Raw genomic sequence first — 25,202 nt, forward strand, 5'->3', positions numbered from 1 at the left:
TTTTGGAATCTTGCAAGCTCGATTTGCCATTGTTAAAAATCCAACACTTTTTTAGGATAAAGTCAAAATTGAGAGGATTATGAGAGCATGTATCATACTCCATAATATGATAGTGGATACATTCATTTTGATGTTTCAGAGTTCCAACAAGGAGAAGACACCGGAACTTCACATGTCGATCTCACGTATTCTACATATATCCATTCAAATATTGCCAATATGATGGGTGTTCGAACTAGAATTCGTGATAGACAAATGCATCAACAGCTCAAAGCTGATTTGGTTGAACATTTATGTAGTAATTTTGGATGTGATGAAGACAACAACTGAGTTCGGAATGTTTCTTTCAAATTATTCTCGATTATTCTACTAATATTTATTTTTATATTTTTTTATATCAATGTTTTAAATGTTATCTTTTAATATGTTTTATTTAATAAATAAATTTTATCTAAATTTTTTTTTTTTTTTAAGAACCTCTAATTAAGAAACTCCAAATGGAAGTTTCTTAACTAGAGTTCTTAATCCCACTTAAGTACATTTAAAATATTAAATAATCATTAAGAAACCCACTTAAGGATTATGGGATAATTATGCTCTTAAATTCTCAACTAGGAAACTATAATGTTCCTAACTGTAGAGGATGTGTCTTACGATATATCAAATTCTCAACTAGTCGGTGACCCGTATTAATGGTTAGAAAACAAAAAACAAAATGCAAGGACACAGTAACATGAAAATATTCATTTCAAGTGTTTGTTGCTTCACATTTAATTTTTGTTGATACGCTTATCTAATACACGACGTACATTTTCAGCATTTGACTTTTTTTCATGTTCCACCACGCGCAGACTGAACTCTCGGTACAATTTTTGACTTTGTAAACTACCATAGATACCTTCATCCTAGAGTTAAGGGATCAACAATGTGAAAGTCCATATGATTAGATCTGAACTACCTTATGATCCAAGCTAGCTGCGTACTTGGATATCAAGATACCTTTCACATAGCTCTGAACCTATGTTTGAGACTTTTAGATCGATCAAATCCAAGGCTGGAATAGTATATTCACATTCCCTTTTTTCTTTTCTTTTTGCTCAATAGAACCAAAGCAAGTTACATATATCGACTTACAACAACAGCATGTAAAATTGTATGAACCATATAAGCGTGTACCACATGACCAATGTGTTTTAACTCCTAAAGCACATAGCTCGAGCCCCCACTGGCTGCGTTCATCAGCAGGTTTCCTTATCACCTAAAGAGTTAAGTAGTGTGAATTATTTAATAACCAAATTAAGAATATTAGTGGAGATGATTGGTTACCTATTTTGCAAAAAAAAAAACAAGCTCTCTATCAGTTTCAGGCCTCATTTTTGATGAATTTGTCTGGGAACTAAGGTGTTGTTAACTCCTAGAGAACTTCTTTGAGAAGAATAAGATCGTCGCGGGGATGAGCTTCTTCTACTCGAACTTCGACTTCATCTCCCACTTGCTTTCCTTCTGATACCCATGCGGTTGCTTGAAAACCCACCTGGAAACATTTTACGGCTGCGTTTTAATTGCCTTTGTTGTATATTATATAAAAAACGCTTAAGATTTTTTTTTGGTTGTGTCAAGCAATTACCTCAACCAACAAAAGGGATGCGATACGGTCTTTGACAAATCTCAAGATCAATGCGGTGTATTTTTTACCCTTCTGTTGTCTTCTTAGAAACTCTATTACCCAATAACGAAGACCACTGTTGCAGAGTTTTCTCACTACTCGGTTTTGCATGTTTACGGACGCTGCTATACCTTCTAGCTCACCAGCTGAGAATGGAAAATTGTCACCTCCTCTAAGAAAAGCCTTAATCTGTAATTTCAACAACACGCTTTGCCAAATCACTGTATTGTTCCATGTTCAAACAAAGCTTAAGGCATAAATCACCACCCCAAATAGATCAAAATCATCTGATACCATGAGAGGGTGAAAACGTTTTACCTGGTAGTGTGCGGTAAGATCCATGTATCGACGAATGGGAGATGTGAACTGAACGTAACCCGGAATTCCGAGCCCTCCATGTCGAACAGGACATCTGAAATTCATTTCTGCAGCACGCATTACTTTGACAATGGATGCAGAACGAACAGGTCCTTCTGGAAGATGCGCAAATGCAGACACGTCAATATTTGACTGTGGTTGTCCTCTATATGGCAATGGAATATTGTGCTGAGACCCAAACGTTGCTATAACCTCCCCACAAAGTATCATCATTTCAAAGACAAGTCTCATTGCCGGGTCTGCCTGATTCTCTACATAGAGATTAATCAACGGTTCTGGATCTTCAGGATTCACCACTTTGATACGAGTTTCCAGTGTAGTTGTGTCCACTGCACCCTGTATCAGCCCAGAAAGAGGAAAGTGTTCCAAGAAAAACAGCATTCAGCAAAAAAAAAAAAAAAAAAAAAAAACTTAATGCCCATAGATGTTGAAAATGTAAAAAGCCAATGTAAAACCATTAGCAAAAACTATGATTTTTCTATGCTAAGGTTTTGATGACAGACAATAGAAAACTCAAGCCAACCTGCTCATGGCGCCATTGAGAGCGGAGGAAAGCTGCTTCGGACAGCAATCTCAGTTCAACCTCCTCTTGGAGGTTCATGTGAAGCAGCTCAGCAGCACTTTCATATGTCAACATATAGGTCGGTCTGATGATTGAATTTTCTACCGAATATTCTGCAATGCTGTAACAAGAAGCTGTAAGTATTCTTTTAGTTCTGAGTATTCTGTAGATAAGAAATCGAAAGAAGAGCAATGAAATATTCAGTTACCTGCCATCAGAACGGAGGACAACAGACACAGAGACAGCATTGCATGTTTCTCCTTGTCTCAAACTCATTCCTTCCATGGCAAGTTTTTCTGGAAACATGGGATAAGTAGCGGTAGGAAGAAAGACAGAAGTTCCCCTTCTCCTTGCCTCTCTAGAGCACATACTAATAAATCAGAGTGACCAAAAATATGTTGTTATAGTGATCAAAGACATGCATCGTACTTTACCTGTCCACTTTGCTCCCAGGTGTAACATATCTAGCAGGATCAGCAACATGTATCCAGATCTTTATCCGTCCATCCTGCAATCTCGTTGCACTCAGGGCATCGTCAAGCTGCAGAAAATACCATGGAACGAGAAAAAATACTGACAGTTAAATGAGATAGCATTCAGACTTGATTTTTCAAACGTACATTTTGCAGAAATCAAATATAGGAGATGTAAGTATTTACCTCATCAGCCTCATCAACATCAATTGCATATACCTTCAAGTGTGTGAGATCGATCCTCCTAGCCTAAACAAGGTTTGAGAAAGTGAGAATATTGAATCTTGGAGAATGAATGTCAACACTTTGCTAAATTACCACTAACATGCGACAATATAACAAACATATCCAAATGCAGGGCAAAGTGCTCACCGCATCAAGATCAGAAGACTCTGAAAGAAGAATTTCAGCAGCTTCAACAATTGCATCGGAGTGGTCGGTGGGGAGATTCAGTTTAAGCAGATCAAGATTGACATGTACAGGAAAATATCCAATATCTATGAGAAGGTTTAGTGCCGAGACAGCCGTTTTCTGTAATCCCATGGATTTTAAGATCTGTCAACCACAAAATACATTAGATTACAAAAAGATTGTGATTTTGCTCCAACAACCAAACAATAAAAATCTTTGGGAGATGTAGCTTCACATGCGTATAACAGCAGCTTAAAAGTGCTAGCAGAATGAATGTAGCTGACTCACCACTCCGGCCAATTTGCGTTGGCCAATGCTTGCCCACGCATCAATAGCATAAGCTTTAAGTGAGTCGATATTTTCTCGCACTTTATCATTAGCTAACCATGAAGATTTGGGGGGCTTAGTGTGAGTAGGCGCGTTCTTGGCAGACTTCAGCAACTGAATAAACTCCTGAAACTCTCTTTCTTCTGCCTCCTTCACACGTTGCCTGCGTAAAAGTTCTTCCACCTAAACGAAAAACAACAAACAATTTCAGATTATCAGAAGATATAAGGTGGTGGAGCATCAATAACTATAAGAGTCAAAACCACACAATCAAGCTCTCTTTCATTAATCACATATCATCAAGCCTGATAATAGCATAAGCCAACAAACCAGGTCAAATCTCAGCCATGCAAACTCCAAATATTGTTGCAAATTTCATCCACAGAGAATTCTTTTACTTGATATCACAAATTCATGGAAAATAAATGAAGCTCAGCACTACTTGTTAAAACAAATAAAATCCTAATATCTAAGGATTAAAACTCTTACACTACCAAGCATAGAAAGTCTATGGAGAAAACACCCTTCGAGTAACATAGATGAACCTATGAATACAGGGGAAAAAGATGCACAAGTAATACCTGTTCAGTACGGCGGGGGCTATAGATCGATCGAGAACCTTTCGACTCCAATACAGAAAAGTATATCTCGTCTTTTGAGAGCAAAAAATGAGCACAATAGCTTTCGAGAGGATCTGAGCGACCATAAATAATCTGAAATTTAAACAGGCATAGTCAAACGACAGGGCTCGACCGCTGCATTCACTCAAAGATACGGTACCTCTGCTAACTCTTCTGGCGTCACAGGTTTGTTCTTCTCAAGCAACTCCATCCAAGCAAACTCAAGCAGTTGAATATCCTGCATCAAAATAATAACTACAAGCTCATTCATGTAACATGACAACCTCATCTTAGACTAGAACCCTCAGAAAAAAAAAACTCAAGCAACTCCATCCAAGCAAACTCAAGCAGTTGAGTATCCTGCATCAAAATAATAACTACAAGCTCATTCATGTAACATGACAACCTCATCTTAGAGTAGAACCCCCAGAAAAAGAAAAAAAAAGCAGCTTTCTAAAACCTTTGACAATCAGTAATTAGCATTACGTACCAAGTTATCCTGAGCCCTCTGGAGGAAATCAGTAAGCTCTGTATGGTTAAAATTATAAAGACCTGGGACGATGTAGGTAATTTGCTGCGGTTTGATGGAAGAAGAAACACCATTCTGCACCATTAAAGTGTGAATAAGTCAAACGATCTGCAGCAAGGTCAATATGTATGAGTACAAGTGAAACCTGATCAAAGACCATCCAGTTCTTCTTGCCATCAGGTCTATGAGTGACTGCCAACAACACCCTTTCTGGATCCTTCTTGAACTCCAGAAGCAAACCCGCCTCTAGCTCTTGGTTTACTAGCTTATCCTCAACAACCTCTCCGTAGCTTGTTAATTTCACCCTACAGTTTCATCTAATCCTCGTTTAATTCAAGATTTGCTGATAGTCAGTTACAAGGATAGTGAAACGTACTTGACACTGGCGCGAACGCTGATTCGGCTTCGCTTGCGCCTGCTGACTGATTCGAGCTCTTGGGAAACACTTTCCACGAGGCTATGAATGCACGCCGAGCAGCTCGGTGCATCGCCGCCGCCGGTGTTCTTTCGCAGTAGAGGAAAACCAAGCCCTGATTTCGAGAATTCGCGGAGATGAGACGATCTGAGTCGCTGAATACGGTGGCGAAATAGAGAGACGGGAGGAGCGCAGCCGGTGGTGGCGGTGCGGATGATGAAGCAACCGTTAATTGCCCTCACCGACATCATCGTCGTAGCTGCAGGTGAAGACGCCACCGAACGCTATGGTTCGATAACGGAAGACGAAGAAACTTAAACAAATCGTTCTCTCTGGTTCATGTGGCGATGGAAAGGCAAGTGAAGCGGGTGTGATAGAAACTGGATATTCAAGTTTTGCCCCAACTTTCTTATTTAATCACATATCGGCCCCGTATTTTTATGTTTTGCTTTTTGGCCCAAACTTCTTTGAATTTACAAGAATGTGACTAATTTTATAGACTCTTTTTTATTGAACCCGGAGATTTTATTTTAAAAGGTTTGGTACATTACAACACAAATTATTCAGTTGCAATAGAGATAAAAGATCTAAAAACGAGCGGTGACTTGAGAGAAGAGAGCCTTGAAGTCATTGGTGGGAGAACTGGTTCCCTCTGGTTTTGAACCGAGATCAAATGCTTTATTCTTAGCTTCCTCGAACAGCAATGCCTGTATTTTTTTATACAATTGAAAAACTCAAGGAAAGAATGGGGTAAACTTGATGTTTAAAATGACGAAGCTGGTGAGCAAACCTGAATGCAGACTTCAGCAACATCAGCCCTGGGGACGGTTTTGGTGTCTGTTTGAAGAAGCTCATCGTCTTTGCCAACTAGGAGCTCTCGTGCACCTCCTTCTTTGTCTAGAAGTCCTCCAGCTCTAGTTTCCATCAACAGACAAAGTTTGAGAAAATTAAGACACCCATGAGATCATAAGAAAGCTTCTTCATCAGTTTTAAAATCTAGAGAATTTGATGTTAATTTCAACAATAACAAGCATTAGAGCGAGTTTGTTTGTTACCTGATTATTGTGTAAGGAGTTCCAGAATCAGCAAGGTACTGTTCAGCTTTCCTCTTCCAAATCTGAGCCCACATGAGGTAGCCAAAAGGTTATTAGGCGTATTATAAGAAACCAAACTCAATTAGGAAAGAAAGAAGAAACAAAAGAGCAAACCAGTATGTTCCCATTTCCCAGTTTGTTCAGAGGATGATCAGGATTTGTTCCACCCATGGACCCAACCAAGACAATATGCTTAACACCAGCAGCCTTGGCTGTTCACAGAAGCAAGCTCACCAAGATAAGGCACTTTATACTTCTTAACAAGACAAACACAACTAACAAGAGAGGATGAACATACCAGCATCTATTTGGTTCTTCTGGCCAATCCAATCAACCTACACACAAAGAAAAGACAATCCAAGCTGAAATTTTGAAGGATTTACCAGCTCTTTTTTTTTAATTACCTGTTCAGGGTATTGTCCATCATCGAAAATGAACTCAGGTCTTCCACCTTTAGTGGGATCAAACCCAGGTTTCATCTTGGGCACAGCACTAGTGAGGATCACAAGCGCATCGATCCCTTGGATCACAGGGGTAATGCTATCAGCATCCCTTATATCACCAATGAACACATCAGCTTCTCCTCCAATCTTCTCTTTCCCTTGAGGAGTTCTCACTAACCCCTTCGCCACAAACTTGTCTGACCTCTCCTTCAGCTTCTTGTACACAATCTGACCTATCAATTCAATTCCATTAAAACAATCACCAAGCTAAACAAGATCATCATCACAAAAAAAAAAAAAAAAAAAAAAAAAAAAGAATCATCATCACATGCATAAACCACACATTCAGAATCACAACGAGGATAGTGGATCATAAGCCTCCACTATAATCAACATAACATCACTAAACCCTAAAACCTTTCAGATTCTCCCCTGGATTTTCTCAGTAAGAAAAATCTAAAAGAGAACTAAAATGAAAATTGACAGCAGCGAAACGAAAGAGTGAGTACCTGTTTTGCCACTAGCGCCGGTAACGAGAACGGTGGGGAGATTCGCCATTGAAGAAACTCTCGATGCTCTAGAATTTTCCGATGACTACAAAAGAAAACGCTTCGAAGCCATTAAAGAAGAAGCGATCGGTACGAGCATTAATGACCGTCAGATGTTTCGACGGTTTGTTGTTGAGCGTTGACACGTGTCAATTGATTAGTGGTGAAATTACTGACACTCTTACTAATCTCTTTATTGCATTTGGGCCCAACTTCTATTGTGTTCAGCTATGGGCCAGATACGTTCATTTATGGGTATCGATCATTTTGAATATGTAACTACCTGCCGTTTTCCCTAGACTCGTCATTCTTAAAAACGACAAGTCTTTTTAGGGTGCGAAAGGTGTTCCTTCGTTTTCGGCCATGAAATTATTTGTTCTGAGCATATTCTGAAACAACTGTCACTGAACTGTCAAGTCTGTCTTGTTTGTATTTTAATAAAGAAAAGAAAATCATACTCTCACTTAAATAATCTTTGCTTAAGCCAATATTAAGGTATCAACTCATAGTAGATTTTTAAACTAATATTTATTTACTAATACAGTAATCATATTGGATACGACTGTATCAGCAAAATTTAGCATGTAGCTGTATTTTGTTAAATAAAATAAAGAATATCCGATCATAAAAATATTTATGTAATGGAAAAAGAATATCAAATAATAATACGATGGTATGGTGAGATCTTATTAATATCTAGAAAATCTATATTTTAGTTTCTTGAAGTGTATATTGAAATTATTCGGATCAAGCGTATTGACTAGTTTTATATTCCACTCGACTGGGAGATTTTTAGTTTATGTATTTCTCTTGCAAACTAGATGGAGATTATTTTCTGCTTTTATTTAAATTTATAAACACGACTCGAGAAACAAAAATGACATAACGTCATTTGAAAAAAGATTGAAAATGACAGTGGATGAAAATTAGGTACAACGGTGAAACAGTCCTAAGCTGTAACAGGTGTCTCAACGGCGACCTTGCCGGAATATCCAACATCAACCGATTTTCTGTCCGATTTCCATAACTCCGGTATTGCCTCCTTCATGTTGTGAATGTTTTCCAAGACGTAATCTGCTCCTTTGACTTTGTTTGATGCACCAACCTGAAAACAACAACCTCAAGTGTCAACTGCAAATTCGGTTTGATTAGTTTAGATTCCTGTTTGGTTTAACGAAAGTAATCATACCAGAACCGTGTCGAGACCAACGCGTTTTCCAGCTTGTACATTTCGAACACTGTCCTCAAAGAACAGCTGCGATGACAAATAAATAAAACTTTAGTTCTGTTGTCCTCGTTTTTCGAAAATCGGAAAATAATTATTTAAAATTTCGGTTAGCTATACCGTTCGGTTAGGGTCAATATTGGCGATTTCGAGAGCTTTCTCAATAGCGGCTTCGGACGGTTTACACACGATAGGCGTTTTCGGGAGTAAACTAACCGGTTCAGACCGGTCGAAATGTCCAACGATATCAAAAATCTCGGTATCTCCAGACGCAGCATTTGTGTGCGTCGGGTTAAGCGTTTCGAAACATATGATCCCTTCGAAACAATCCTCTAATCCCAGCCTCTTCAACGCCTTGACCGCGTGAACTCTATCCGCGTTTGTAAATATCTAACAACCGAGGAAAACGTGGTTTAGCTATTTATCAAAACTATATAATAATATAGTGCATGGTATTAATTAAATGTATCACGTACGACTTTTCGTAGAGGAAGGCTAAGCAAGAGGCTTCGAAGAACAGGGTCGGGTTTTATGTTGTCGTACGGTAAACGACCGTGGACGAAGCTATGGTATTCATCGTAGTCAAAGTCATATCCGATCGCCTGAAACAATAAGACGTATCGGGCTAATTAGGATGATACGTCTTAAAAATGTATATACAAAACAATTGAATATTGATCACGTACTCTAAGACCGGCCATTGTTGTTCCATAGTTCTTGTAGAGAAGATTAGACAATTCAACGATTTTGTCCTTCGGTATACCGAGTTCCTCGACCATATAGTCTATCGTACCGGAAAAATAAAAACCAATTTTTGAAACGAACTATTAATTAGTCGATAAGTTGACAGTGAGACAGATAAGGTTACCTTTGATGTTCTGCCCACACTCTCTTGCGATTCCGGTGCTAAGAGGATAAAGAGTATCGTCCAAATCTGAAGATAAAATTTTGATAAGTGCCTGGTCAGGAAACTATGTTCACGTAATTAATGTTAGGTTCATTGGTTTATTCCGGTTAGGAAGGTACGTACCGAACAAGAGACAGTTGTACTTCTGCGTCGTTGCAATTCCGTACCGGTTTTCGAACTCCATTCTCTGATTGGATCACAGGACAAAAATATTAAATGAGTTATTACTTTAAATAGAGTTTTGATTCTGAATCACAGAAATTAACACAAATAATTTTGTCAAATGAATGGACAAGGTTCCTTGTGTCTTAAGAAAAGTGGGATAAGATTTTTTGAGACGCGAACAGAGAGATTCAGCGAGTTACAGCCACTCCAAAATAATTATTAGTAGTACATATACAAACAAAAGAGAATATGTCTATATATGTACGTATCATGTATGCATTTAGCATTAACACGTGTGTGGACAACACAATATAGTGATGGCTCTAAACTGATGCTGAGGAAAATAAAGATAAATTGGTTCTACTACTGAAATGACTGATGTATTAATCAAAGTAAAACGGTATAAGTAACCGTATAAAGCTATAGAGCTGATCCGATGAAAAACAGCAGGGGATTTGTAAGCAAAAGACAGAACCAACGAAATGTTCGTAAACTCAAGAAGGAAACAGGAAGGTGTTGAAGAAGGATTTAGTAGTTCTACCTTAAGCTTAGAACAGAAACTGGCGGATGCAGAGGAAGAAAGAGCAGAATATGTTAAGAGAGAGAAAGGTGCGGGGGAGGGATAGAGAGAGTCATAGAAGGAGTTTATATAGGAAACTCTCTCTGGCTCTTTTCGATCACTAAAAGCTATTTGCGCATTTATTTATTTATTTTATATATTAACTTTTTAATTAATTATATTTCTTCCTAACTAGTTTAGTTTTATTTAAACCGTGTGTTTCTAAATTCTAAGTTCTAGCGTACAAGTCAAATTAAGAGGATGACCACGCCATTTACATTCTTAAATTCTTAATGCGTGCTAATATATCAAAAGTTGCAATAATTATATGTATCATATGATTGTTTCACAGAAAGAAAGAACTCAAGAAGATACTTAACATTTTTATGGACCAGAAAATATAATTTTCGTTTTTTTTTTATCAATGGAAATCCAAGCTTGCGTCTCTAGATGACTCGAGAACCTATGGGAATAATAGCATTCTTTCGTTTTTATATCAACCGAATTTCTTGAGCCACCTAGCTTCTTATATCATATTTTACATATATATTTTGCTTTAAATTAGTCTTTGAATTTTCATCCCGTTTTGGTCCAATAGTTTGGCCGTATGAGTAAGTAATACGTTCAACTTTGGGTATTTGGATTTTGATTGTATCATATGAATTCAATATCGGTTGCCAACTATATAAGCTGTAAGACACCAAGTTGATCAGATCCACCATCATGTGCATCTAAGATAAACTTTTAGAAAGTTGAAATATACATAAATATGCAACAATTATTTAACGAAAGCCAAACATTGTTTGTCTAGGTTATAATTCTGCAATTACTAGTACATACCATAAATATAACTAATAGTATTGTGTAGAAAATTATAAAATATTGTTGAAACTATGGTTACTTCCATGTTTTTTTTCGTTTGCAGTTTCAATCAATAATTGCCTGATTCGAGCTAACTCTAAAGCGGTCAAGTCTAGTAACAATCCTAAAAAAGCTTCCGTTCGGAAGTTATGAAGTCCTTTTGTGCATGGAACATGTGTGGCTTCAACATGCCACGCAAACATAGAGAAATACGGCGTTGGGTTCACACAGTAAAATTCACTTTTGGGTGTCTGCTGGAGACGAGGGTTCAGAAAGAAAACTATGGAGTTTGTATGGAGGCAGCGCTACCGGGCTGGGCCTCTATGGCCAATTACGAGTACAGTCAGCTAGGGCGCATTTGGTTTTGTTGGACAAACAAGGTGGTTGTGACAAAGCTTCACGTTAGCTCTCAGGTCATCACTTGTGCCGTCCAGTCACATGAAACAGGAGAGCAGTTCATTTGTTCAGCGGTGTATGCTTCGAACAGTGAAATGGAAAGAAGAATTTTGTGGGATGAATTACGAGGTACACAGGCAGCTTATCAGTATTTAGACCTGCCTTGGATAGTCATAGGTGACTTCAATGCAACCCTTTCTACTAGAGAGCATTCCCGTGGGGGTGGCGCCCCTTCCTCTCAACTGGGGATGAGGTATTTCCAAGAATTGGTAGGGGACTGTAATCTTACTGATATGGCGTCAACTGGAGCTCTATTCACTTGGTGGAACAAGCGAGATGAGGATCCTATAGGCAAGAAGTTGGATAGAGCTTTGATAAACGCGGCTTGGTTTAGAGACTTTCCACAGTCGGTAGCACGATTCGAGGCTGGAGGCATATCTGATCATGCAAGATGTGTGGTTCATATTACTGGTAACCACAATGAAGCCCGCAAACCGTTTCGTTTCTTCAACTACCTTACCCAGCCTGCTGAGTTCCTCCCAGTTGTTAAAAGAGTGTGGGAGACGAATCATGAAATTCATCACTCCCGCTCGGCTTTGAGCAGATTCCAAGCCAAGCTAAAGCTCCTCAAGTTCGAAATGAGACTCCTTAACAAGACTCACTACGGGAATCTACCATACAAGACAAAGCTTGCATTTGAGGAGATGTGCCATTGTCAAAATGTGGTACTGTTGGATCCAACCCCTGTTACACTTGCTGCAGAAGCTGAGACATCAGCGAGATGGAACAAGTTGGCTTCAATAGAGGAGAAGTTTTTTAGACAGAAGTCTTGCATAAGATGGATGGGAACAGGGGATCAGAACACGACTCTTTTCCACCGCTCGGTTCAGACTAAGAATGCTTCAAACTCCATTACAATTCTTGTCAATGAGGCGGGTGAAACACTCACAAATCTTCCAGACATAAAGAAGGAGACGGTCATGCATTTTCAGAAATTTCTCCAAGTGCAGGATATGGACTCTGAAGGTGACTCCCTCCCTCTCCTACAGGAACTGTTATCGTATCGCTGCACTGCTGGATCAGTTGCTAGTCTTGTAGCTCCGGTCTCAGCTGAAGAAATTGTTTCTGCCTTGCATGCTCTGCCAAGCGATAAGGTCTCTGGCCCAGATGGCTTCACCAAAGAGTTCTTCGTAGCAGCCTGGTCTATTGTAGGAAGGGAATTTGTTGTCTCAGTGCAGTCTTTCTTCTTATATAGATTCTTACCCACGGGAATCAATGCAACGACCCTCTCGCTCATACCTAAAACCGAAGGAGCACAGACTATGAAGGAGTATCGACCGATAGCTTGCTGTAACTTCTTGTACAAGGTCATCTCAAAGATTCTTGCCTCTCGGCTCAAAGAAATTCTCCCAGAGGCAATAGAGCTAAATCAGATTGCTTTCATCAAAGGTAGACTACTCTTGGAGAATGTCCTACTAGCCACTGAGCTCGTGAGTGGCTACCACAGAACCAGAAATTTCAATCGAGCTGCAATCAAATTTGATATCTCCAAGGCGTTTGACACGGTTCGGTGGTCTTTTATCACATATGTTCTGAAAGCCATGGGTCTACCTGCACAGTTTATACTCTGGATTAGGGTCTGTATCTCGACAGCTGCTTTCTCGGTGTCAATCAATGGCAGTCTAAAAGGTTTCTTCACGAGTGCGAGAGGAATTCAACAAGGCTGCTCGCTTTCGCCTTATTTGTACGTCATACTGAACAATGTTCTGTCCAAGATGTTGAATAAAGCAGCAGAAGCGCAGCAGTTTGATTATCATCCTCAATGCAGGGAAGTGAAGCTTACCCATCTTAGCTTTGCAGATGACATACTAGTATTCACAAATGGTACTAGCAGGTCACTCCGCGGGGTGTTGCAAGTCATGGATCAATTTGCTCGGATCTCTGGGCTGCATATAAACGCCTTTAAGTCATCTATCTTTGCTTCTGGTCAGACTGTAACTCCTATGCTAAATGAGGCCGAGCGGTTAGGGATCAAGGCGGGGAAGCTACCAGTGAGGTACTTGGGCATGCCATTTACCACCAAAGCTCTATCGAAACAAGAGTATGAGCCACTCACTGATCAGGTGAGGGGAAGAATGTTGGCATGGAGAAACAAATGCCTCTCCTACGCGGGTCGACTACAACTGATTAAATCAGTAATCTGAGGCATTATCAACTTCTGGAGCCAAGCCTTCATCTTGCCAAAGGCTTGTCTGAACAAATTAGAAAGTATGTGCAGCGCTTTCTTGTGGTTTGGCTCTCCTAACCAGACGCACAAGGCTAAAGTGGCATGGGAGGACCTATGTTGTCCTCTAGAAGAAGGAAGATTGGGAATAAGAAAGTTGCACTATTCATCTAAAGTCTTTGCTTTAAGCCTAATCTGGAGGATCATCTTGAAAAAGAGCTCGATGTGGGTATCATGGATACAACAGTACCTGTTGAGACAAAACTCTTTTTGGGACGTTAGGGAGGATGCAAAGAGTTCTTGGATTTGGAGAAAGCTGTTAAAGCTTCGGTCGCTAGCATATCTGTTCACACGGATTAAGGTCAAAGATGGGCGAAATGCTTTCTTTTGGTAATTGGTTGCAGAGTGGAAGACTTATTGACATTACGGGTGCAGTGGGTACTTGTTATCTTGGCATTGCCCGAAATGCTAGAGTATGTGAGGCGGTCACTCAAGCGCAATGGAGTGTCAGAAGACATAGGATTCGGCATTTCCATGAGCTACATGCCCGCATTCAGAGAGAACCGGTCCCTGATGATCAACAAGGACAAGATGTGATCATGTGGAATCACTCCGATGACAATTTCAAACCATGGTTCTGTTCAGCGCGCACTTGGGATCAGATCAGGCAAAAGAAGGCCACAGTTTTATGGAACAAGAGTGTTTGGTTCACGCAAGGAGTACCGAGATTCTCCTTTATAGTCTGGTTGGCTGTGAGGAACAGACTATCAACAGGAGACCGAATGAGAGCTTGGGGGATTCATCAAGGCTGTCTTTTGTGTGGAGAGAGGGATGAAACACGGGACCATGTCTTCTTCGTGTGTCCCTATTCTTTTACAGTGTGGGACAAGTTAGCTAACAGACTGAGGTGGTAACAGAACGGATCCTGATTGGACGACCTCGCTGCAGTTTTTAAGCGCAAACAACCTGCAAATAATGGACAAGATACTGCTCAAGATGGTCTTTCAAACCACCATCTACCATTTATGGCAAGAAAGAAACCGAAGAAGGCATCAGACAGGCCATCGCACGGTTGATCAAACAGTCCGAGACATTGACAAGGCAATGAGAAACAGAATCTCCTCTCTTCGCTACAGAGCTGACCATAAATTCACTGGTTTGATGCAGAGATGGTTTGAAGTCTAAGCCAATACATAACAGAATAAGATTCATCTTTTAGCCTTGTAAATTTGTTGTTTTTTAGGCCTATAAATTTTTGTAAATGGTTATTCTTTTTGTCATGTTCAATAAATTTTACATTTAATCAAAAAATTAATTGTCTGATTGGATTTAATTATCTAAAGAAGAAGATATGATCAAAAGCCGATCCTATCTCTTTTTTTTGGGTCAAAAGCCGATCCTATCTCTTTGGTTCCAATTATTGAGGAATTAAAACTCATTTAATATTTTCTTTTATGACTTTCTGTGCGTCTAGGTTCCTAGACCCAAGGACATCATAGAACTTAAGCACATGTGTCAAGGTCTCAAAATTTTGGAACTTACGGACTCGCTAAATTAGTAATACTTCTATTTGGATCTCTATAGCTATGACACGATGAACTGACAATCATTTTGATCCGTATATTATTGGCTCGGTATCATATTATTGCCCATCAATTTAACTAACTACCTGGAAAATTTGTTCATAAAAAAAAAGCAATTACTTTTTGAATGGTAATTAATTGAAAAGTAGGTTCCGTGACATTTTTTTAATTGATGAATGGTATAGCTCTACATACCGCCTGTTCAACAATACAAATGTTTATAATAACCGAAATATGCTTGCAATAAACGGAAAAATAGCCTATTCCTCTACGAACTAATTGTTTTCGGTTTTTTCACATATAGATTTTTAAACCATGCAAAAAAATACATGAACAACACGAAAATAGTTTATTCCTCTATGAACTAGTTTTTTCTGGCTTTTTCACACACGAACTTTTAAATCATGCCAAAAAGCACATGAACAACTCTATTTTTAGAATTACATACACAAACTATCTATTTTAACTAATTCTCCTAAAACTGTAACGGTGTAATTTAAATGTTGACTTGGTTTATGACATGTGGAAAACTGGTTTAATTAGGGTTGATAAAAAAAATACTATGCAGTTTTTTTCTTTTTTCTTTTTTTTGTCAATTGCTCTTTTTTCAGAAATCGTTTTACCCTTCATCATCAGTTGGGGATATTGCGCCGATTTTATAGTTCATTGTGGCAATATATGGAGATTGTAAGCTAGTAGTTGATGCTTTTCTTTCTTTATGCATCGTGTAAAACGTTTTATTCTTCTGCAGAATAATAAATTTTATCTCCAATTGATGACGAAGAGTAAAACTATTTCTGAAAAAGAAGAACAGTTGACAAAAAAAAAGAGAAGAAGGATAAAACTACATAGTATTTATCAATCCAAATTAAACCGGTTCTCCACCCGTCACAAACCTAATTAACATTTAAATAACACCATTTACGGTTTTAGGGAAATTAGTTTAAAAATCGATAGTTTGTGTATGTTATTCAAAAAATAGAGTTGTTCATGTGCTTTTTGGCATGGTTTAAAAGTTCGTGTGTGAAAAACCAGGAAAAACTAGTTTATAGGAGAATAAACCACTTTTCCGTTGTTCATGTGGTTTTTGGCATGGCTTAAAAATCCGTGTGTGAAAAAACCGGGAACAATTAGTTCATAGAAAAATAGACTATTTTCCCTACAAGAAACATATGGTAGTTTCCAAATGTGGAGAGTCATGGATTATTTTCAAATATATAGATGACAAGAATAAGTGAAAAAAAAAGATGACAAGAATATGTAATCATAATTGAAGTCGCATTAAAAACAAACACAAATATTTTCAATTTGGACATTATAAACATATTAAATGAATTATTATCAAAACATATTAAATGAAAATGATTTTTTAATCCATATACATAAGAAATTAGTCTTATGTTTGGTCTGAAATCTAAGTTTTTTTTTTGAAAAAAAAGGTTAAATCCGGGTCTATTAAAGACACATACCTAATCCCCGGGTGGAGGTACAACCCACGGATAGACCATTTCCTAGGCATTCAAATTAGCCGAAAGCAATAGCCCATATCCGTGTGACCAGCGGGGTTCGAACTAGGATTCGCCGTATTGGGTATATTCCCTCAAGCGCCACTGGAGTACCACTACTGGTCCTCCGGGTGGAGGTACATCCCACAGATAGACCATCTTTTCGGCATTCAAATTAGCCGAAAGCAATAGCCCATATCCGTGTGGCTAGCGGAGTTCGAACTAGGATTCGCCGTATTGAGTATATTCCTTCAAGCGCCACTGGAGTACCACTACTGGTTAATCTTTAAGCTTTTTTCAATACTGATTTTGAAATTTAGGCTAGCTCCATAGATTCATTTCATCAAGGGATCTTAACACTTCTTTTAGTTGTGAGTGGGAGCCGGGGAAATGGGAGTTGCATGCATGTAACGCAAGCTTGAAGCCTCCACTTGTACCTATAAGGCTTATAGCCCTCCATTTTAAAAACACGAGAAACACGAGCATGGTCAAATTTTCTATATTATTTATTATCTCAATTATTTTTGTGTAATTTATTAATATTTACCTTGGTTATTCGAATTAAAAATATGAATATTTCGTTGACAAATGAATGTGAACATGTGATGGTAATATACATACATGACATGTGCATCAAAGTATAAAATTATAGTTGTTAATTCTTTATGCATGGATTGTCGATATCAAAGCTGTTTATTTATTTCTGCCGCCGATGCCGGTGAACATTATGTCACTTATGTCTATAGTTAAAACGATGGAGTACAATTCTTATTGTTAACGAGTACAAACCACAACCATATATAATAAATAGCTCAACTGCAATAATCTATTGATTTTTATGCAATATAAATAAATTCTTCTCTCATTTTATTTTATAATAATATCAATGCAAAAATATCTAAACTATACATTGTTGATGACCAGCTCGTAATACTTTGAGATTTAATTGTGAACACTCAAAGTAGCATTAGATATATGATTCTGGATTTCATTTTATCTTTTCTTTTGTCAACACTATGATATTCATTTTTAGTTTGTTCTTTTCTCGTCAATTTCAAGAAAATTCCAATAAATAATTTAGTTTTATTAGTTTGTGCTGAGTTAAAAAAAAAAAACTAGACGGTCTCTTTTTTTTGTTATCAAAATTAAAAAAAAGCAAAGCACAAATACATAAATTGTTCATAGAACTCCATTTATTAAATTCTACTCTATTTATAATGTATTTTTTATACTCCCTCCGATTTAAATATTTGGCGTTTTAGAATTTTTTTATTCCAGATTAGATGAAGTTTTAAATTTTCAATATGAAATTTATTAACAATTTATATTATATATCCAATAATATTATGCAGTATATTTTACTATTGGTTAAACTGTGGTTCAATGAATAACCAATGATGTTTTTATTTAAAAATAGTTTTGAAACCAAACTGGTAATTTGATTATGTTTATAAGTTGGTGTATGTGAATAAGGTATTCATGCGTACATCTCCTTATTTATGACAACCGTTGCAAACTTGCACAATTACATTCTCAAAGCAAATGAAAAGAGATTAATTCCTCTGATTTTTTATTAATAACTAATTAAACACGAACGATCATTTCAATGTACACTTTTCTCCATATATGCATTCTATGTTAGTACTCTTTCCGTTTTGTAAATAGTGCTATTTTGACATTTTTAAATATATTAAAAAATAATTAAAATATATTAATTACATTCATTCAAATAATAATATTTAAGATAAATAAATTATTTATAAGACCAATTTTTTTTGTAACTAATATTAAATTTAAAATAAGCATAAATTATGTTAAAATTCTAAAATAACATTTTGTGTAATAATAAAAATTGTTAAAAGTATCATATGATTAAATACTGACTAATAAAACAGATGGAGTATTAAATATCGGCAAAAATTAAATAGTACTTTCGAGAATCATTTTAATGGTGTGAACCCGAAGTTCACAAGTATCATTTGATTATAAGAGTCCCCGTGTACTAACTTTTGAGAATTAATAATATATTCAAGATACCATCATTTGTAAAGGATTTTTAGTTGATGTAAAGGATAAAAAAATAAAGAATTTTTATGTAAAAAGATTTAATTATACATTTCACCAGATGTATTTAGCTTAATCTACCCAAAATAACTCTTTAATCAATCGTTTAGAAATAGGAACAAAGTAGTAAAAGTTGTTTTAATTATCATAAACACCATTACCATTCGATTTTTTATATATACCATTCAAAATTATTTCCTTGTCCAAATTCGCATCTATATGCAGATTTATTTGTATAGACATTTTTGAATTTGCGTATTTTACTATAAATAACAGTTATGATCTCTCAATCGTATTTAGGTTATTTTCAAAAATTGTGTTTTTTCTTTTATTTATGAAATTTAAACTTTTAAAAATTCAGAGAAATGTTATTTACCAAATAAGCCAAGACGTGAATATAAGATACTAAAGTGCGAATATGTCTGAATATAATTATGTCATAAAAATCTTTAGTTAATTGGAGAAGGAAATAGAATATGGGGTAGTACACAATATTGGCCATATGATTGGTACTTCTGAAAAAGACAAGAGTCGAGAGTTAGAAGGAAACAACAGCTGTTTGCAATTCAGATTTTTAACAATAAAGTATTTGTTTATTATATATATAAAAGTGGCAAATAATTGGACTTGTGGATCGTGAAGAAATACGAACGAAAAACACCAACGCAAGTGTCTTGAATAGAAACTTTGCTGTACCGTATACCTTCGAAGTTGTTAAACATTTGTATGGAACTTCCTTTAATTATAAATACTTTACTAATTTTGTGGAATTACGTGTATAAAATGAAACACTGATTACTATTACTAAGATTACAACTGGTGTTTTTGATATTGACTAATTCTTAACACCACCCCCCCCCCCCCCTTTTTTTNNNNCCCCCCCCCTTTTTTTTTAGGGGTCAGAACGAGTTCTCTAACTCTTTTTCTGTCCGAACTGTTGCATTTATATCGAAAGCAGCTAGTTGGCCCTGATAATGACATATTCGTTCTTTTAACTTTACCCTACTTGTATTTTGATTCAGCGTTTTCAGTTAGATTTAATATAGTGATAGCTAGTTAATAATATTTGTTGTTCTTAATTTTTTTTATGAAAGGGCTTAATATTTGTCGTTCTTCTTGATTAACATCAATTAGCGATGTCACTAGGTAAGCATATATTGATATGTACCAAAATTATCATCGCAGCTATAATCAATATAAGAAAATCTAGAGAACGTAGAAATTAGAAGAAACACAGCTTGTTTAACAAGAAAAAACCAAACCGTTCAACACATAACGTGTATATAAACAAAATGTAAATACACAAATAATTGTAGAATGAATAAATAAACAATCTATCTGAAACTGTATATGATCCCAAATGCTTCAACAGAAGAGGTCAAATTAATTACCTTAAAAAAGAGGTCAAATTAATTTTAACAAAAAAGGTCAATTTAATTTGGAATATAATGCTAACTTTTAAAACATATCTGAAAGTTATTAAAAGATCCGAATCTCTTATTAGAACTATTTACAATAAAAGTCAATGTATTGTTGATGTCTCCAACATACTCCAGTATGCATATCTCTCCATATTCAAATCGCGTTACTTTTTTTTGGACAACCAAATCGCGCTACTTAGAAAAGAAAAAAAATGTTCCTGGCTCAAAGATAGGTTAAGTCATTGGTGAAAGAGACAAAAATTACAGGCACACTTGCTTGGCCTAGTGGTAAAGTGTTCACAGCTGTAAGTACCGCCCAAAGTTCAATTCCCTTTGATCACCCGGAGTGATAAGAAAACGTGGATCCTGCAGATCTCGTAGTTATTAGTCTTTGGGCCTGGAAAGCTTTTGAAATCAAACTACAGTTATCAAAAAAAATTACAGGCACTAACAGATTTTGGAAAAATATATATTCCTTTTCCAAGATGACCCCATCATGACCCATGCATGCAAACCCAAGTACATTTTCCTCGTTATATTATTTTTATTTTATTCACATATTTTCCTTTCCTTGTTGCGTTCATTATTAACTTTTTAAAAATCATCTGGATTGAATTTCTTCCATTCTTATTTTTGTTTGTTTTCTTACCTCTGATAATTGAACCTCTAAACGTATAACGTATAATAAATAGCAGGACTTGGGAGTAAGTATAGACGTATGACTAACGTTTTGTTTGATATGTAATTATTAATTTTAATTGTAACACCAGGCAATAGATACATACAATTACATTTCTGATAATTCATAATGGCGAAACATCATAGAGAGTGTGATAGGCCATGCATCCATGTTCACATAAAAGTTGAAATTTCTGCGAAACTACAGATTAAGAAAAAATAAAAACGCCTTACAACAAAGACATGCAAGCAACTCTTTTTCCACATAAAATATGTTTTATATATTTTATTTGAATAAGTTAATATTTGTCTAAGAAACTTCGCTGTAATAACAAACAAATATTGTAGAACTTATACGAGGACCAATTAAACCAATGTTGAAACTAGAGGACCGAGTCAAAGTGCAAAGGATAGGAAGAAAAGTAGATGACGACTAGTAACGACGAGCACGAATGTCATCAGTCATTGGAGTTTTATTTACTCATTGCCGGAGCAAACAGCAGATCAATAGGAAGAGCTTTTTGTCGCCTCCGGTAATGTTCAAAACGGGAACAAGCTCTTCCCGTTCAATATTATGGGCTTCATGGGCCTGATAGGGTATATATTAGGCCCTTTTTGGCAATCAAATAAGGTTGTTGACTTGAGTGGACCGTGTGGATATCGGTTTAGATCGATTGGGTATGAACCTAAAAGTTTTCGGCTTTTGGCTTCAAAAAGATAATACTCTTTTTATTATTCGTTTCCCGCGCAAAGGGACTTGTTGGGCAAGTTGGCGCCGCCACAGAAATGGAAAAAAAAAATACAAATTACAATAAGATAAAATATCAATTACTTTTAAAAGAGGAAATAAAATAGTATATATGCATTGAAAAGATTACCAATAATGATGGTAGAGCGTCTGAAACGGTGCAGTGGGGTCACGCGCATCATAAATGTGATGCCATCAACTAATAATATGTCAACACGTAAGCAAATCCAGCTCATACAAAGCTGTAACAATCAATCTCAGCCGTCCGTTTGATCTGGAAAGAGACGAAAACAACTCTGTGGAGAAAAAAAGATTCTCGTCCTCTCTGTTATTTTAATCTCCCTCCTAAATTTCAGAAATTTCGAAATGTTTTAAAAGGAAACCAAAAAAAAATTCAAGATTTGATTGATTAATCTATTTATTTTTATTATAGAGATATAAATAATCAAGTAACCGCTTCTTCTCATACTTCAAAAGTTTTTCCGCCCTTAGGATTTTGAAATCGAGAGAGAGAATGGAGGAGGTGGTGGAGAGGACGACCGAGATGGCGGAGGAAGGGTGTACGACGCCGAGAAGCTCCAAGTATAGGATTCCGGTGTCGTTGGTTTGTCCTCCGCCGCCGAGGAAGAAATCAATGGTGGCGAGGAAACGAGATCCGCCGAGGAACGGTTATTTTCAGCCGCCGGATCTGGAGACACTGTTCTACGCACATCCTCGACGGGAAGCATGCGCTTAGATTTGGTTCTTGTTTTTTTTTCCCGATCTAGGGTTTGGTTTGGATTTGCTGTGTTTTTGTAGATACATGTTTCCCATTTCAGTGTAGTATCGTTGCCCTCGGAGACTATGACTATGTTTTAGTCTTCGTTTTCCCTTTGTGTATCGAATTTGAGTTTGCTATATGAAAAATGAGATTGTCGGAATTCGATTTGTGCTTCAGACAAGGAACCGCGGTTTGTTTTTTGGATTGTGTTTTAATTTGTTGGAAAATGAAGATTTGATTCGAAACTATGTCTCTTTAGTTGAGTGATATTTGAAGTGTTTCCTCAGTTATATTTGGATGAGAAGTTATCAGAAATGGTGAGCAAGACCATTGTAAAATGCAATGCTCTTATGTTTATGTGTTTCTTCTAAAACAGAAACAATGTGATGAAATTTATATTTATTTACATATAACATTGCCCTTGATGTTTACATCATAAGTGTTGAAAAATACTCCTCAAACTCTTGATCAATGGTTGGTTTCTTTGTAGCTTCTTCCGATTCTGCAATACAAATGAATCCCATTAATTATTGTGACACTTCAAATATTGACTTCTTTAATCTTTTTTAGTTTTACCTTGGTTGCTAACGACGCTCCACCCTTATACATTTGAATCTTGACACCCTATAAGCTCTTGAATATCTTCAACCGCATACTCGGGACAAATAAACTCCAGCTCTTCAACATATTCTTGTATTTTGTCAGTACCTTTGGAACAGCATTGATCTGTGCCTGACGTTGCATAACCAGAACTCCAACTTGAACTTCCGGTTGAATAACAAGAGTCTTTAGACATGCACACAGATGCAGAAGATGAAGAGGTATCATCTCCGGTTTTTGTGTCTTCCATAGCATAAGAGCATTCCGCCGATTCTATATCTGAGGATGGAGATGAAGAATCAGGAAGCGAGGCTTGTTGCTGCTCCAGACAAAAGTGTTTCGGTAAGGGTAACATGTCTGATTCTTCAGCTGGCAGTTTCCTCTTTCTACTCAAGTCAAGTGACTCCTCCTCAGCAACCCTCATCATATCGTCGATATCGCTGAGAGCAAATACCCGGTTAGTAAAAGGTCGTACATCAAGCAATCATAAGCTCTAATTAATACACCATAAAGGGTCCTATAAAAAATTTCAATTTATTACAGTTTTAAGAACAGAGAACTAAACAGGTTAGTCCAGAAACTAATAAACCCACAAGTAATATTTGTACTTATGAGTAAAGAGAAGCGTTGATTAAGATTTCTAAGTGCTCAACGTTGCAGTATACTAAACACCAAACACACTTCACCTCTAAAACACCCAACAGCAACAGGCACGAGTAAGCTACTATTCACAGAAGATGAAAACTCTGCTGGAAACATACGGAAGCAGAACACAAGATAGTATTTCGATTTGAACCAGAGAATCAGAGAAACTTGGAGTGATATTTTAGATGCAAGATACGAGTTGTCGAAATCCAGTTTCCAATCTATTGACAAAGAAGGAAGTTTCATATACTCATATATTGCAATAGACAATAAATAGTACAATAATTAAAAAGAGGAGATGTTTTAGCTGATGCTTATGAGATGAGAAACAAAAAAACCTATGATCCAGCGATGGGCTACTTCTCTCATCCGCGCCCATGGTATTGGAAGAAGATACCACCAGGCACCAGAAACCTAGTTTTGTTCTTGTTGATAATAGTTTGATGTTGGTGAAGTGATTATGATGTTCTGTGTCCGAATAATATTCAAAGAAGGAGAAAAGCAAACCCATGTTCTCAACTTTAAGCGACTGCGAATCACGCCCTGCGTTGGCGAGCAACCGTTGGATCTTGTGTTAGGCCGCACGTGAGCTATGAATATTTTACACTACAAGACAGTAAACCGCGTCCGGCTCCCACGTGAGAGTGAGATTTCCGTGGGTCCGGACACCTAGAGAACACGTCAGCATCAGAGATTAAAACAGTTTCTAAACACGAGATTGGGGCTTTTATTAAGCCTTTTCTTTTTCATTTGTATCATCTGACCTTTGTTTAGTAACTTCTACTATTTCTTTTTCGATTTAATTATCGTTGTACGAAAAAAATTTCGTTTCAAAATAAATGTCGTTTTAGAATTTTAATGCAAAATTTATTAATAAAATTCTCCATTTTATTTTTTTATTGGTTGAAATATGGTTAGATATATAGGTAATTGTATTTTTTTTTTTAAATATATAAAATCATATGTTTTCTTAATCTATATGCATAAACCTAGAACGATAACTAAAAAGAAACGGAAAGTGTATGTGTTAGGCTTTCTTCTTCTTCTGCTTTTCAATTTCGGCATTCAATTTTTACCAACAAGTCAGACGATAAAAACAAAACTCATACAATACAAACATTATTGATCTGGCTATATTTAATTTTAGATATTTGGATAAATATTACATAGTACTCTCGTCGAGAAAGAGCAGAAAAAAATAAGAGAAAAAAAGATGCAGGTAATGTACTAGCACTCTAGAGTCAGAGGGCTTAAATCTTATTCACACTATACAATTGTATGGTAACATGATTTCGTTGCATCATATGTTATGGGACTCCAGATCTGATGAGGGACATCAGGAAAGGAGAAAGAAATCAGGAGAAAACCAATGGAGAACATGAAGATGGGAAGAGC

At 36.8% G+C, this 25,202-nt stretch overlaps 5 protein-coding genes across 6 annotated transcripts; 1 reads left to right on the forward strand and 4 right to left on the reverse strand.

The window, feature by feature from the left end:
* Window positions 1–1,060: 1,060 nt before the first annotated feature.
* Window positions 1,061–5,750, reverse strand: LOC106318265 (ribonuclease II, chloroplastic/mitochondrial). The gene is made up of 15 exons (XM_013756163.1): window positions 5,343–5,750; window positions 5,112–5,271; window positions 4,928–5,041; window positions 4,598–4,675; window positions 4,399–4,530; window positions 3,779–4,000; window positions 3,452–3,634; window positions 3,266–3,328; window positions 3,041–3,147; window positions 2,815–2,964; window positions 2,568–2,727; window positions 1,985–2,380; window positions 1,628–1,855; window positions 1,327–1,534; window positions 1,061–1,258 (listed from the first exon to the last, which is right to left on the reverse strand). The coding sequence occupies exons 1-14, from the start codon at window positions 5,630–5,632 to the stop codon at window positions 1,415–1,417; spliced, it is 2,403 nt and encodes an 800-aa protein (XP_013611617.1). The 5' UTR covers window positions 5,633–5,750; the 3' UTR covers window positions 1,061–1,258; window positions 1,327–1,414.
* A 113-nt stretch (window positions 5,751–5,863) lies between these two features.
* Window positions 5,864–7,583, reverse strand: LOC106318266 (uncharacterized protein At5g02240). Its single transcript, XM_013756166.1, has 7 exons — window positions 7,428–7,583; window positions 6,880–7,151; window positions 6,774–6,810; window positions 6,590–6,687; window positions 6,437–6,498; window positions 6,172–6,295; window positions 5,864–6,088 (listed from the first exon to the last, which is right to left on the reverse strand). Exons 1-7 carry the CDS (start codon window positions 7,474–7,476, stop codon window positions 5,969–5,971), a joined length of 762 nt encoding a protein of 253 aa, XP_013611620.1. The 5' UTR covers window positions 7,477–7,583; the 3' UTR covers window positions 5,864–5,968.
* A 705-nt stretch (window positions 7,584–8,288) lies between these two features.
* Window positions 8,289–10,413, reverse strand: LOC106315644 (uncharacterized protein C24B11.05). Its single transcript, XM_013753441.1, has 8 exons — window positions 10,305–10,413; window positions 9,722–9,785; window positions 9,560–9,625; window positions 9,378–9,475; window positions 9,168–9,293; window positions 8,812–9,081; window positions 8,656–8,721; window positions 8,289–8,571 (listed from the first exon to the last, which is right to left on the reverse strand). Exons 2-8 carry the CDS (start codon window positions 9,780–9,782, stop codon window positions 8,416–8,418), a joined length of 843 nt encoding a protein of 280 aa, XP_013608895.1. The 5' UTR covers window positions 9,783–9,785; window positions 10,305–10,413; the 3' UTR covers window positions 8,289–8,415.
* An 11,749-nt stretch (window positions 10,414–22,162) lies between these two features.
* LOC106313165 lies at window positions 22,163–22,722 on the forward strand. The gene has a single exon (XM_013750907.1). The coding sequence runs from the start codon at window positions 22,317–22,319 to the stop codon at window positions 22,536–22,538; it is 222 nt and encodes a 73-aa protein (XP_013606361.1). The 5' UTR covers window positions 22,163–22,316; the 3' UTR covers window positions 22,539–22,722.
* A 416-nt stretch (window positions 22,723–23,138) lies between these two features.
* On the reverse strand, window positions 23,139–24,355 carry LOC106313164. Of its 2 annotated transcripts, none has more exons than XM_013750905.1 (2): window positions 24,146–24,355; window positions 23,139–23,602 (listed from the first exon to the last, which is right to left on the reverse strand). In XM_013750905.1, the coding sequence occupies exons 1-2, from the start codon at window positions 24,316–24,318 to the stop codon at window positions 23,164–23,166; spliced, it is 612 nt and encodes a 203-aa protein (XP_013606359.1). In that variant the 5' UTR covers window positions 24,319–24,355; the 3' UTR covers window positions 23,139–23,163. The 2 variants fall into 2 exon arrangements, with proteins under 2 accessions (XP_013606359.1, XP_013606360.1); XM_013750906.1 differs by having other exon boundaries at window positions 23,139–24,028; window positions 24,146–24,325.
* Between the last annotated feature and the right edge of the window lie 847 nt (window positions 24,356–25,202).

The sequence above is a fragment of the Brassica oleracea genome, chromosome C9 (assembly GCF_000695525.1).
Source record: "Brassica oleracea var. oleracea cultivar TO1000 chromosome C9, BOL, whole genome shotgun sequence".
NCBI lineage: Eukaryota > Viridiplantae > Streptophyta > Magnoliopsida > Brassicales > Brassicaceae > Brassica > Brassica oleracea.

What these genes read in the sequence shown, in the direction of transcription:
- LOC106313164 (XM_013750905.1), bottom strand. Translation starts at nt 24,318, where the DNA reads ATGGGTTTGCTTTTCTCCTTCTTTGAATATTATTCGGACACAGAACAT. An exon ending in AGCCCATCGCTGGATCATAG is followed by an intron (nt 23,603 to 24,145) that starts GTTTTTTTGTTT and finishes ATTTGCTCTCAG; the next exon opens with CGATATCGACGATATGATGA.
- LOC106315644 (XM_013753441.1), bottom strand. Translation starts at nt 9,782, where the DNA reads ATGGAGTTCGAAAACCGGTACGGAATTGCAACGACGCAGAAGTACAAC. An exon ending in CAACAATGGCCGGTCTTAGA is followed by an intron (nt 9,294 to 9,377) that starts GTACGTGATCAA and finishes TTATTGTTTCAG; the next exon opens with GCGATCGGATATGACTTTGA. An exon ending in GCCTTCCTCTACGAAAAGTC is followed by an intron (nt 9,082 to 9,167) that starts GTACGTGATACA and finishes CTCGGTTGTTAG; the next exon opens with ATATTTACAAACGCGGATAG.
- LOC106318265 (XM_013756163.1), bottom strand. Translation starts at nt 5,632, where the DNA reads ATGATGTCGGTGAGGGCAATTAACGGTTGCTTCATCATCCGCACCGCC. An exon ending in AGAGGGCTCAGGATAACTTG is followed by an intron (nt 4,676 to 4,927) that starts GTACGTAATGCT and finishes ATTTTGATGCAG; the next exon opens with GATATTCAACTGCTTGAGTT. An exon ending in ATCTTACCGCACACTACCAG is followed by an intron (nt 1,856 to 1,984) that starts GTAAAACGTTTT and finishes TTGAAATTACAG; the next exon opens with ATTAAGGCTTTTCTTAGAGG.
- LOC106318266 (XM_013756166.1), bottom strand. Translation starts at nt 7,476, where the DNA reads ATGGCGAATCTCCCCACCGTTCTCGTTACCGGCGCTAGTGGCAAAACA. An exon ending in CGGCGCTAGTGGCAAAACAG is followed by an intron (nt 7,152 to 7,427) that starts GTACTCACTCTT and finishes TTGAATTGATAG; the next exon opens with GTCAGATTGTGTACAAGAAG. An exon ending in ATGGACAATACCCTGAACAG is followed by an intron (nt 6,811 to 6,879) that starts GTAATTAAAAAA and finishes CTTTGTGTGTAG; the next exon opens with GTTGATTGGATTGGCCAGAA.
- LOC106313165 (XM_013750907.1), top strand. Translation starts at nt 22,317, where the DNA reads ATGGAGGAGGTGGTGGAGAGGACGACCGAGATGGCGGAGGAAGGGTGT.